The 12,978-nt window shown below is 41.6% G+C and overlaps 1 protein-coding gene across 1 annotated transcript in view; it reads left to right on the plus strand.

Moving 5' to 3' along the window:
* Window positions 1-293: 293 nt before the first annotated feature.
* LOC112215587 (integrin beta-1) overlaps window positions 294-12,978 on the plus strand; it is a 41,187-nt gene continuing 28,502 nt past the window's right edge. The window contains 2 exon segments of the mRNA XM_042299097.1: window positions 294-663; window positions 10,815-10,881. Coding sequence (XP_042155031.1) covers window positions 628-663; window positions 10,815-10,881 — 103 coding nt within the window. The 5' untranslated portion in view covers window positions 294-627.

Raw genomic sequence — 12,978 nt, forward strand, 5'->3', positions numbered from 1 at the left:
TTGGCTCCCGAGTGGCACAGCCGTCTAAGGCACCGCATTTCGTACTAGAGTCGTCACTACAGACCCTGTTTCGATTCCGGGCTGTATCACAACCAGCCGTAATTGGGAGTCCAATAGGGTGGCGCACAATTGGCCCAGCGTCGTCCGGGTTAGGACTTGGCCCGGGTAGGCCGTCATTGTAAATAAAAATTTGTTCTTAACTGACCTGCCTAGATAAATACAAATACAAAATGATCGTACATATCATGTTCACTGTAATAGAATATGGGCGTATCTGCATTTCCTGTGGAGGCGGGGCTTAGCTTCGGAGGAGAGGACTGCGGACTTGTCTTCATCTAATTTTGAAAATAAAAATAAGTTCACGCAGCAACGGGAATATACTAAATATATATATATATGTATATTAATTAAATACGCCAACACTTGTATACAACTAAATCGTAGACTGTATTTTTCTCTTTCTCAATGGAGTAACTGAATAAGGAATGACCTGCGGAGGAGTAGTGAATTGACTGTGACTTTTCGCAGGAGGAGAAAGTAGCTCCCGTTGCCAACAAGGCAATTGTTGCGGTGTCTACGCTGGGTAGCGGATCACGACGGGGATTCTGAAGAGGATACGTTTACTGTATGTATGTTGTCTCGGAAATAAATCACGCCGATAAGGTAAATATAATTGTATGAATCCTGTTTTTCATCCGTTCTTGATTACTCTCCAATACGTCTATGCATTTTCCACATGAGTGAAGGACTTGGATGATGAATATCTTAATGACAGTTCGACTTCTACTGAGCGGACTGGTATAACTCATGTCATAAAAACACCCCCTTCTAGAGGTCTTCATGGATCCACCTGTACCCGAATCCCCGGGACCCGAGCGGGTCCAGATCCAGAATGACAAACATTGTCAAGGGTCTGATCTAATACAATTGGGTATATGTCATTTTAACTAACTTCTCCGGAAGGACCCGTACAGATCCGAACTTGACTGCTGCAGTAGAGAGAGAGAATAGTGATGGGTGACTCTTTTTGAAAGGATATTTTTGGTGAACGTCAGAACCGAATCGCATTGGTGAAAGAGCCGTTCATTTTTTTTGCGTGCTGCTTTTTAAGCTCTAAACAAAATAATGATCTAAAGAGGGTGAATACTCTGCAGAAACAATAGACAACAGGGAGAGCGCACCAATCTGGTCCACAGTGATTTATTTCTGTGCGTAAAAGAAATGTGCATGCCATTTAATCATTTGGCCAGGTAAATATGCATTTGAGCATGCATGTCACAATCTGACATAATTGTCGCATTTTTAGCTTTACATTGGGGTTTAAATGGTTGTCATGGTTGGCTATTTGGGAGCCAAATGAGCTGTTTGGGAGCCAAATGAGCTAGCTCTTTAACGTAAACGAAGCCAAACGAGCCGGAACACCGAAAATATTCAGAATGTCCCCATTGCTGAGAGCAGCAATAGGCTAAACCGCCGTGTGTGGCAAAAATTAGGAGATATCTCATCAATGGAAGATGGAATTAAAAGTTAAAGGAGGAGGATAGGCTACAACGACCAAGAGCCAACAGGTAGACTTCTACTTAATATTCTGGAGTAGCCTCAATTAGCTAGCTTCTCCCAGTTTGATGCAGTCAGGACAGGTACTACGTAATCATATTGGATGATAGTCCCAGTAGTAGCCTACACACACAGCACGGACCCTGCTAGAGCGTCGCCACGTTTTACCTCTTCTCTTTCGCGCTAGATCAGCTATGGTTAATAAAGTAGTCTATCTAAAAAAATTACCTTTCTGCAGCTTCCCTCACTCGGATCGGACCTGGTCCAGACAGGTCTATACGGAACGGCTATATCCGTTCGGAACTGGTCTCTATATTTAAAACATCTATTTATGCATATTAGCTCCGGATGGGAAGCCCCAGGTCAATTTCGGACCCGTGAAGGCCTCTACCTCGCTTCCCACCCAATGTAACACTCCCATTGTAATGTAAAACAAAACAAAAACACACACACACACACACACACAATTAAAGCTGCAATGTGTCATTTATTTTGCGACCCAACAAAATTCACATAGAAATGCGTGTTATAAATCTGTCATTCTCTTTGAAAGCATGTGTAAGAAGCGGTATATCTGTTCTAAGATAGCTATTTCTATGCTTCCTATTCTTAAGTTTCTTTTAGCGTCTTTTACTTTTTACTTACTGGAAATACAATATTTTGGGTTATGGAAAATTATATTTCACAGCGGTTTACATGGTACATCTTTTTCTGTACACTATACTTACTTGTTTTGTCACAAGCAGAAATTAGGAAAACTATTTCACTCTAAATAATGTTTACGACCACAAATAACAATTACTGTAGCGACCCTGTGTTTATAAACGTGGATATCGACATTGCCACTTCAGTATGCTTTTATGGCACCGTAGATGCCACGCAATGGCACAGGCCATAAGGTTGAGGGTTTTGCCGACCATCACGGACAAGCTCACTCTCCCTGCCTGTTTCATTGAGAAGGGTGCAACTGCAGCGCGCAATTCGGGGCGTTCCTGCATATGGACATTCCTGCATCTGCAGGAACCCCTCTTTATACTTCTATTTGTCCATTGTTAAGCTATGACTCCAGTATATAGGCAGGAGGCAGAGGTGCAAGCATGAAGATGACATGCCCGTGGTCGTTCTTGCACAAACCAATGGTGTGCTCGAGGTGAGGTGGAGGCTCATGCAGGAACCAATGGGATGCTTGAGGGCTGCAGTTGCACACTTTTGGTTTCATTAGACCTACACTACGATCAGAGCTGGCTGCAGACAATGATCAGCTAGGGGGAAATCAGATTTTCAATATTTTGATGTCATATTTATAATTATATGACATATATTTAATGAATTTTCCAACAACAGGTTTATGTGCCAATTCACCCCACATACAATAAACTAAGCATACCAACTTTGGGCACTTCAATATCATGGTTTGCATTTTCAACACCACAATAAATAGAAGACAGACAGAAAATACTTCCCTCCCTACCTTGTAGGCCTACCCACTACCGAAGGCTTGGCTTGACAATCCCTGAATGTCATTCATCTTTCTGGTGTTTTGTTACAGATGTCTCTTTCCATTCATCAAATGTCCGCTGCACAGTTTGGATTGAATAATTGATTACATTTGTCAGTTTAAAAAAAACAACGTATTCACACAGCACAAAGACTTTTAAAAGTGACCGGGATTGCACAATAAAGCCGGGGACTTATTTCCATTGTGGTCCCTATTTTCTTTACATACAGTCATACAGATACAGAGATACAGACAAAAATAGGTTCCACTGTTCACACATTAGCCAGCTTTTGACATTCTTTTTAAAAGTGGTTATGTTTGGCTTTGAGTTGCTGTGGTAGTTTGTTCCACTCAACAGCGCCAAGATATATAAAAATGTGTTCATACCAGATAGATTCTCATATTTAAAACAGAGAATATTAGAGTCTCTGGCTCTGGTGTTATGCTGGTGGACATCTTTAACAAATGAAAAAATAGTTGGATAGGTACCTGGGGCTGAGTCAAATCATGTGGACCAAATCATGTTGAAGTAATGCTATCCTTTTTCCCCACAGATAGCCAGCCTAGCTGCTTAAAACACTCAACCTCCAGATGAGTATGAGGGGGAAGTTTACTTACAATTCTTACAAGCTGCCACGTCCTGACCATAGAGAGCCTTTTTATTCTCTATTTTGGTTAGGTCGGGGTGTGACTAGGGTGGGTAATCTAGGTTGTTTTATTTCCATGTTGGCCTGGTATGGTTCCCAATCAGAGGCAACTGTTTAGCGTTGTCTCTGATTGGGGATCATATTTAGGCAGCCATTCCCCCACTGTGTTTTGTGGGGTCTTGTTTATGTGTAGTTGCCGGTGAGCACTCCATAGCGTCACGTATCGTTTGCTTTTTATTGTTTTGTGCCTTTCACGTCAATAAATATGTGGAACCCATATCACGCTGCGACTTGGTCCGAATGTTATTTTGACGATCGTGACACAAGCTTGTTTTGGCTAATCTGTAGCTTATTCTTTAGACGTTTGGGGCTGCTGGTGAACCACGATGTGCAGCCAGAATCAAAGTGACACTGGACTAGACAACTTGCCAGAGTCTTGAGGGTGTCTTTAGCTATTGGCGATAGATTTTCATGTTAATATTGTAAAATCTGCATAAAAACAATAAGTGCACTTCTCCCGAAGTCGGTCCCTCTCCTTGTTCGGGCGGCGTTCGGCGGTCGACATCACCGGCCTTCTAGCCACCGCCGATCCACTTTTCATTTTCCATTTGTTTTGTCTTGTGTCTTTACACACCTGGCTTCACTCAACCAAATTACTTGTTTATTATTTAACCCTCTGTTCCCCATGTTTATTTTGTGAGTGATTGTTTATTGTAATTCGGTCCGTGATTGTGGGCTATCATTGTTGCCTTGTATATTTTGTATTTTTTGAGTAAAGTACTTTGATTACTCATATCTACTGTCCTGCGCCTGACTCCCTACACCAGCTACACATAGGACCATTACAGGTTTCCATCGCATTTTCACGTCTAGGCCTACTAATTGTTTTGTCATTAAAAATGTTGTGTCGGTATAGAGAATGTGCCCACTCTGGTATTTTCACGTGCCCTCTAGCCAACAGCTTCCAGATACAGTAAGGGTAAATGCCTACATGAGATTATTATGGACAAAAGTTCAAGATTAATTTTACTTGTTAAAGCATGGATCATCATGTCACCAGAATAAGACCCTAGATATTTATTGAAAGGAACGTCATCACCATGCACTTTCACCACCCTGTGAAGTTCATCATAACACAACATATCATTGTGTGACTCCAAGTTTACTTCGATATGATGGTTATTATATCAATATTTGCGGTTAAAAGCGGTTCCAACGCTATTTTATGTGTGGTATGATTGCTAGTTAGCCCTTTTGCGGATCTGAAAAAATGATCCACCAACCACTATTGTGTTAGGGTGGCAGATTGCCTAGCGGTTAGAGCGTTGGACCAAAAGTTAGCATACGGAAAAGTGTAGTGCATCAGGGAAGTACCAAAACACCTTGATATAGGGGGAAGTGCATTCAAACAGATGAGGAAATTTGGTTAGGATGGAAGAGAATGTATAGTAGAAAGCCTGCAAAAGAGCAAATGTAAACCAAGGGAAAAAACACTGTGCCCAATAAAAAAAACACACAACCCTCTCCAAAGCCCAAAAAAGTTAGGCAACCCTCCCTTATTTTGGACACGCCCACCCCAGTACATTTCTAACTGTCCCTTATCCAGATTTCTAGTTTTTCACAGACAGAGACAGTAGGATCTTGGCAGTCTTCGAACGTGGACCAGAATAAATATTTTGAGTGGAGAGGAGAGGGAATATTTGTTCCAGATGGATCTCAATCTGTCTTCTTTTTGAGCGTTGATGGAAAGGTTGAATGTTCATAATCACTAATACAGATAAATATTGTTTGGGACAAGATATTGCTTTTAAATAGTGTTCCGAACTTCATTTAATCTGACAATTTTGCGTTATTTTTCCTATTCAACAACAAACATGTAATTGTCATGTTTCCTGTAATGTTGATGTTGGACGTTTTTGTACATGCGTTGCCTAGGTTACCTTGCTTGAGACCCTACAGTGGGCTCAACTCTAGGGCCACAGATCTATAATAGATAATATACACTATAATTGTTCACGGTTGAGGTATGAAGAAATCAGCTTCTTAGAATCTTATACAAGTTGGTCTGTGCCAAATTGACAATAAGGATGCTATGGACTAAAGACATGCAGCTGCTTCTGTTTATTGTCATCATCACGTTATCTAATGTGTGGTGGTATTGATCCTTGAGGGAGAGGTTTGTGTGTGGGGGGGGGGGGAGTAAACTTCTTGATGATATGTGTTGGCGTCATGACCTAAAGATAACATCAGGGCTAGGTGTGTCCCAAAGAACAACACAGCCTCTCTCCCTGCCTCTCAAATCAAATCGAATTTTAGTCTTGATAGCTATTTGATTAGGTGTTCAGGAGTCTTATAGGGAGTAGAAACTGTTTAGAAGCCTCTTGGACCTAGACTTGGCACTCTGGTACCGCTTGCCATGCGGTAGCAGAGTGAACAGTCAATGACTTGGGTGGCTGGAGTCTTTGACAATTTTTAGGGCCTTCCTCTGACACCGCCTGGTATAGAGGTCCTGGATGGCAGGAAGCTTGGCCTCAGTGATGTACTGGGCCGTTCGCACTACCCTCTGTAGTACCTTGCGGTCGGAGGCTGAACAGTTGCCATACCAGGCAGTGATGCAACCAGTCAGGATGCTCTCGATGGTGCAGCTGTAGAACCTTTAGAGGATCTGAGGACCCATGGCAAATACTTTCAGTCTCCTGAGGGGTAATAGGTTTTGTCGTGCCCTCTTCACGACTGTCTTGGGGTGCTTGGACCATGTTAGTTTGTTGGTGATGTGGACACCAAGGAACTTGAAGCTCTCAACCTGCTCCGCTGCAGCCCCGTCGATGTAGTCCACAATCATCTCCTTTGTCTTGATCGTGTTGAGGGAGAGGTTGCTGTCCTGGCACCAAACGGCCAGGTCTCTGACCTTCTCCTTATAGGCTGTCTCATTGTTGTCGGTGATCAGGCCTACCACTGCTGTGTCATCGGCAAACTTAATGATGGTGTTGGAGTCGTGCCTGACCGTGGAGTCATGAGTGAACAGGGAGTACAGGAGGGGACTGAGCACGCACCCCTGAGGGGCCCCTGTGTTGAGGATCAGAGTGGCGGATGTGTTGTTACTTACCCTTACCACCTGGGGGCAGCCCATCAGAAAGTCCACGATCCAGTTGCAGAGGGAAGTGTTTAGTCCTAGGGTTCTTAGCATATTGATGAGCTTTAAATTCACTATGGTGTTGAACGCTGAGCTGTAGTCAATGAATAGCATTCTCACATAGGTGTTCCTTTTGTCCAGGTGGGAAAGGGTGGTGTGGAGTGCAATAGAGATGACATCATCTGTGGATTTGTTGGGGCTGTAGTCAAATTGGAGTGGGTCTAGGGTTTCTGGGATAATGGTGTTGATGTGAGCCATGACCAGCCTTTCGAAGCACTTCATGGCTACAGACGTGAGTGCTACGGGTCGGTTGTCGTTTAGGCAGGTTACCTTAGTGTTCTTGGGCACAGGCACTATGGTGGTCTGCTGAAAACATGTTGGTATTACAGACTCGGACAGGGAGAGGTTGAAAATGTCAGTGAAGACACTTGCCAGTTGGTCAGCGCATGCTCGCAGTACAAGTCCTGGTAATCCGTCTGGCCCCGCGGCCTTGTGAATGTTGAACTATTTAGAGGACTTGAGGACTTGTGAGGCATCTGTTTCTCAAACTAGACACTCTAATGTACTTGTCCTCTTGCTCAGTTGTGCACCGGGGCCTCCCACTCCTCTTTCTATTCTGGTTAGAGCCAGTTTGCGCAGTTCTGTGAAGGGAGTAGTACACAGCGTTGTACGATATCTTCAATTTCTTGGCAATTTCTCGCATGGAATAACCTTCATTTCTCAGAACAAGAATAGACTGACGAATTTCAGAAGAAAGTTCTTTGTTTCTGCCTATTTTGAGCCTGTAATCGAACCCACAAATGCTGATGCTACAGATACTCAACTAGTCTAAATAAAGAAGGCCAGTTTTATTGCTTCTTTAAACAGAACAACAGTTTTCAGCTGCCCTAACATATTTGCAAAAGGGTTTTCTAATAATCAATTAGCCTTTTAAAATGATAAACTTGGATTAGCTAACACAACGTGTCATTGGAACACAGGAGTGATTGTTGCTGATTATTGGCCTCTGTACGCCTATGTAGATATTCCATAAAAAAATCTGCCCTTTCCAGCTACAATAGTCATTTACAACATTAACAATGTCTACACTGTATTTCAGATCAATTTGATGACATTTTAATGGACGAAAAATGTGCTTTTCTTTCAAAAACGAGGGAATTTCTTAGTGACCTCAGAATCTTGAATGGTAGTGTATATATACACACAAATACATACATTTACACCTACAAAACGTACATATACTCATACAAAACCTACGTATCTTTAAAAAAAAAAATATATATATATATATATATATATATATATATAGAAAAGTAGTGAACAACAATGCTTAGGCCTGTATTTCCAGCTTATACATACTAAATACATTTTATGGACACCGTCTATTTTACTGCAGTTCTATTGTATTTGTTTTTACTCCTGTCCTTCCTCTACCCTCAACCTCTACCATCTATTTCTGATGTCCATCTGGTTTTATTTCTATTTGCCATATCTTTCAAACTGTGCTCTTTCATGAACTTTCTTAACCTTTACATGTTTTTTGGTATCAGATACTGATTCTTAAGTTAAGTTACTAATGGAGTTTAAGATGCAACTCCTTAGAAGCAATAATGTGTCTTCGATAGGGGTTGGACAGTACCAGTGTGTTGGTCTACATATCGTTCTGTCCACTAGTCCCTTTCCCTCTGACAGTGGAGGACTTGAAAAACATTCCTGTCACCAGCTGCTAAGCTTCATAGAATAGAAGCAGCCCTTTTGTTTTTCTAACTTGACCCCTCGCTGCCATTTTACAGGCATAGTTTCACACATAATGTTTCCCTAGAACTCTGTGCTGGGCCAACAGAGGCTGTGGTTTTGGTTCTGTTCAGAGATCACAGATGTTTATTCTATCTGGGTCAAAGGGTTTGCAGGGCCGTTTGTACAAATCGTTGTTGTGTGAAATTCAGCTACTTTGCAGAAGCTTTTAGCTAAAGCAAAAGGCTGCCTTAATCTCTTCCTCTAAGACATTTGTGTCACGACTTCCTCCGAAGTCTGTCCCTCTCCTTGTTTGGGCGACGTTCTGCGGTCAATGTCACCGGTCTTCTAGCCATCGCCTATCCACCTTTCATTTTCCATTTGTTTTGTCTTGTCTTCCCACACACCTGGTTCCAATTCCATTCATTACATGTTGTGTGTTTAACCCTCTGTTCCCCCCATGTCCTTGTCTGGAATTGTTTATTGTAAGTGATTGTGCACGTTATGTCTGGTGTGCGTCGGGTTTTGTACCCATTCATTGATTGTTCTGGTTTCCAATGTTTTTTATTATTGAACTGCACCGTTGGAAACACCGTTTCTTCTCTCCTGTATCTGACGTTTCTACCGCCAGTACGCACCCCTTACAATTTGTTTTGTCAACAACTCATCAATAACTGAATTATAGTCAGTCAGTCAGTCAGTCAGTCAGTCAAAGGCCCTAGTCCATCTGATCTAATCTGGGAGTTGAAGACAGGCTGTCTGTCCTGCTAGGCTCTATATAGAACAGGATGGGACACACACACACACTAGGTAACAAGGAATGCTTCACTCAACACCATACAGTACTGACTGCCAGAACTTTTTTCTCACCACGTACTGTGCTGAGACTGCACCAGCATTTTTTTTCTTACATATATTGTTTTACAAAACATACTCATACAAGCGACAACATTCAGACGTGCACAGCACCCTCAGTGCAGTAACTGTGTAGTGTTAGCTGTCTTTGACAGGCCAGGGGTAAATATTTTGGTAATTTGACATCTTCCCACCACTGTAAAATGGGGGACAATTCCTCTTGAGCTTCCTCATCACTAGCCCTTCTATCCTTAATGTTAACCATGTGCATTGATGTTAGCACAGCTTGCTGGTGATTAACAGTTCTGTGTTGGATGGATGGCCTCAGTAGAAAGACAATGCAGAGGATTGTCCTGTAGGCTACCAGCTGAAGTCTGCATCCCAAAGGAATAGGATGCCAATTAGGATGAGGCTCTACTCAACTCGCTAGGGTTGGTGTGTCGTACTGAGACAGGACGTTTCTAGTAAATTCTCCACATTGGTGCACTCTCAACCCCCTTCTCCACCTTAAGGGACTGTGTCATGGATGCTGTGCTTATCTCTTCTCCATTAGTGTAGTAGCATTGTCCCCTCCCCTCCCCCATGTCTTCTGTTTAAGCTGTACCACCAAAAATTGAGGCTGATTTCTCTCTAGGCTGTAAAAGGCCTGGTTATAATGGGAGGTAATAAACTATCTGATGGCAGGGAGGTCTGCTATTCTCAGTGTGTCACAGGATAACAGTCAGAAGTTAATTCAATAAAACAACCTCTCACATGGCATTCTTCTTCCTTCACTAGCCTGCAGTCCCCCCCCCCTCTCTCTCTCTCTCATTACCTCCTTCTCCATCACCCTCCCTCCTTCCCTCCCTACCACCCTCCTGTAAATAGCCGAGCTCGGCTCTATAGGGTCAAAAGTCTTCCTGCAATGTATATCGATCCCCATCCGGTACACACACACAACCTTTGATGACTCAGGTCAATGAATCATTCTCCGTTTTACACTCAGTCCCCAGCTCAACCCTCCTTAACGACAGGGAGACTAAATACACTCTGACTTCCCTGGCTAAACGGACCATTAGAGAACCACAGCTTACATGGGACCATAAGGAGAGTAATGGCCCATGTCATGAGTTAATACAGTTACTAATTATAGCTATAATATATAGGCGTCCAGACCATGTGACCACCTGACCAGGAAGAACTCTGGGCCCTAAGGCTATATCAGTTAACTGGTCCTTTTTGTCAAGGGAAGGAGGAATGTATTCAATAGGTCACCAAGCCTAATGGATTCTATGGTACTACATATGTAAATACATCCACAATGTCTGTCTTCTATGGTACAGGAAATGTAAACAAAACACAGTATTCACCTCCATCTTTACTGTATCCCCACACATTTTCTTTTTTTCAGATGGACCTGAAACTACTTCTGATTTCAACGTTGTTAGGAGTCATTTGTTACAGCAGTGCTCAGCAAGGTAAGATTATTCTCCATCTTATCTCAAGTTTCTGATTTACTTACTGTAACTTCCACCTTGTTAGACCAAATCAACCCTCAACAGTAACACCAGTATTCTGTATCTGTACACTGACTACACAGTACATCATCTAATCATAATATATTTCTACTAAACCGCATCATAAATGTACAGAATAGTGATTAACTGCCTGATGTCCTGTAAGGGTGAGCCGACCCCAACTGAGCATGCTGCTGTAATGTAATGATGTCATTAGCCAAAAGAAGAAGCAGCTCCACCTACACTGTAAACCCCAAGACATTTTTACTCAAATACTTCAAGTTGAGCAACTTTAAGTTGATCTCAAAGTCAATGAAAAGTCATTATTTCTTGAAAATGTTTAAGTTGTCCTGACTCAACTAAACAAGGCAACAGTAAACATGTCATTCCACACAAATGATGCAGTGCCCCCCCTTGAGCAAATTGAGATTGTGTGTGACTAACGCATTTCAGCTAATTACTATAGCTCACGGTTTAGGCCAATCAGTGTAACTTTCTAGATGCCGTATCTCTGTGGCTAGACACATCATCCACCAAAGTTTCGTCAAAATCGGGCCAGTGCTGTCTGATAATGTTACAGATCCACAGTTCCCTCCCCGATTTCATCGTGGGGGACAATGAGAAGTCACATCAACTAAACGTTTTTATTTATGACAACAAAATCTACTGCAGGTAGATAAAAAATATGTATATATGTATATATATATATATATATATATATATATATATATATATATATATATATATATGTGTGTGTTTTTGCATGTACAGTGCATTCGGAAAGTATTCAGTCCCCTTGACTTTTTCCATGTTTTGTCACATTACAGCCTTATTCTAAAATGTATTAAATATATATTTTTCTTAATTAATCTACACACAATACCCGATAATGACAAAGCAAAAAACGTTTTTTTAATTTTATTTTTAATTTTTTACATTTTAGCAAATTTATTTAAAAACATAACTGAAATATCACATTTAAGTATTCAGGCCCTTTACCTCGTACTCTTTTTTTTTTAGGCGGTAGATCAGCTTTAATATTGCAGATAGATTGTAGTTTCCATCAATGTAATTGTCTGCATAATTTCCAATCCCCCATATATTTTTGTGGTAAATATATTTATGTATATACATCCACATACCCACATATACAGTTGAAGTCAGATGTTTACATACACTTACTGTAAGTTAGAGTCATTAAAACTCGTTTTTTTAACCACTCCACAAATTTCTTGTTAACAAACTATAGTTTTTGGAAGTCAGTTAGGACATCTACTTTGTGCATGACACAAGTCATTTTTCCAACAATTGTTTACAGACAGATTATTTCACTTATAATTCACTGTATCACAATTCCAGTGGGTCAGGAGTTTACATGCACTAGGTTGACTGTGCCTTTAAACAGCTTGGGAAATTCCAGAAATTGATGTCATGATTTTAGAAGCTTCTGATAAGCTAACTGACAACATTTGAATCAATTGGAGGTGTACCTGTGGATGTTTTTCCAGGCCTACCTTCAAACGCAGTGCCTCTTTGCTTGACATGGGAAAATCAAAAGAAATCAGCCAAGACCTCAGAAAAAAAATTGTAGGCCTCAACAAGTCTCAACAAGTCAGTTTCCAAACGCCTGAAGGTACCACGTTCATCTGTACAAACAATAGTACGCAAGTATTAACACCATGGGACCACGCAGCCGTCATACCGCTCAGGAAGGAGACGCGTTGTGTCTCCTAGAGATGAACGTACTTTGGTGCGAAAAGTGCTAATCAATCCCAGAACAACAGTAAAGGACCTTGTGAAGATGCTGGAGGAAATAAGTACAAAAGTATCTATATCCACAGTAAAACGAGTCCTATATCGACATAACCTGAAAGGCCACTCAGCAAGTAAGAAGCCAGTGCTCCAAAACCACCATAAACAAGCCAGACTATGGTTTGCAACTGGAGAAATGTCCTCTGGTCTGATGAAACAAAAATAGAACTGTTTGGCTATAATGTCCATCATTATGTTTGGAGGAAAAAGGGGGAGGCTTGCAAGCTGAAGAACACCATCCCAACT

Source organism: Oncorhynchus tshawytscha, linkage group LG16, assembly GCF_018296145.1.
Source record: "Oncorhynchus tshawytscha isolate Ot180627B linkage group LG16, Otsh_v2.0, whole genome shotgun sequence".
NCBI classification, from domain to species: Eukaryota; Metazoa; Chordata; class Actinopteri; order Salmoniformes; family Salmonidae; genus Oncorhynchus; species Oncorhynchus tshawytscha.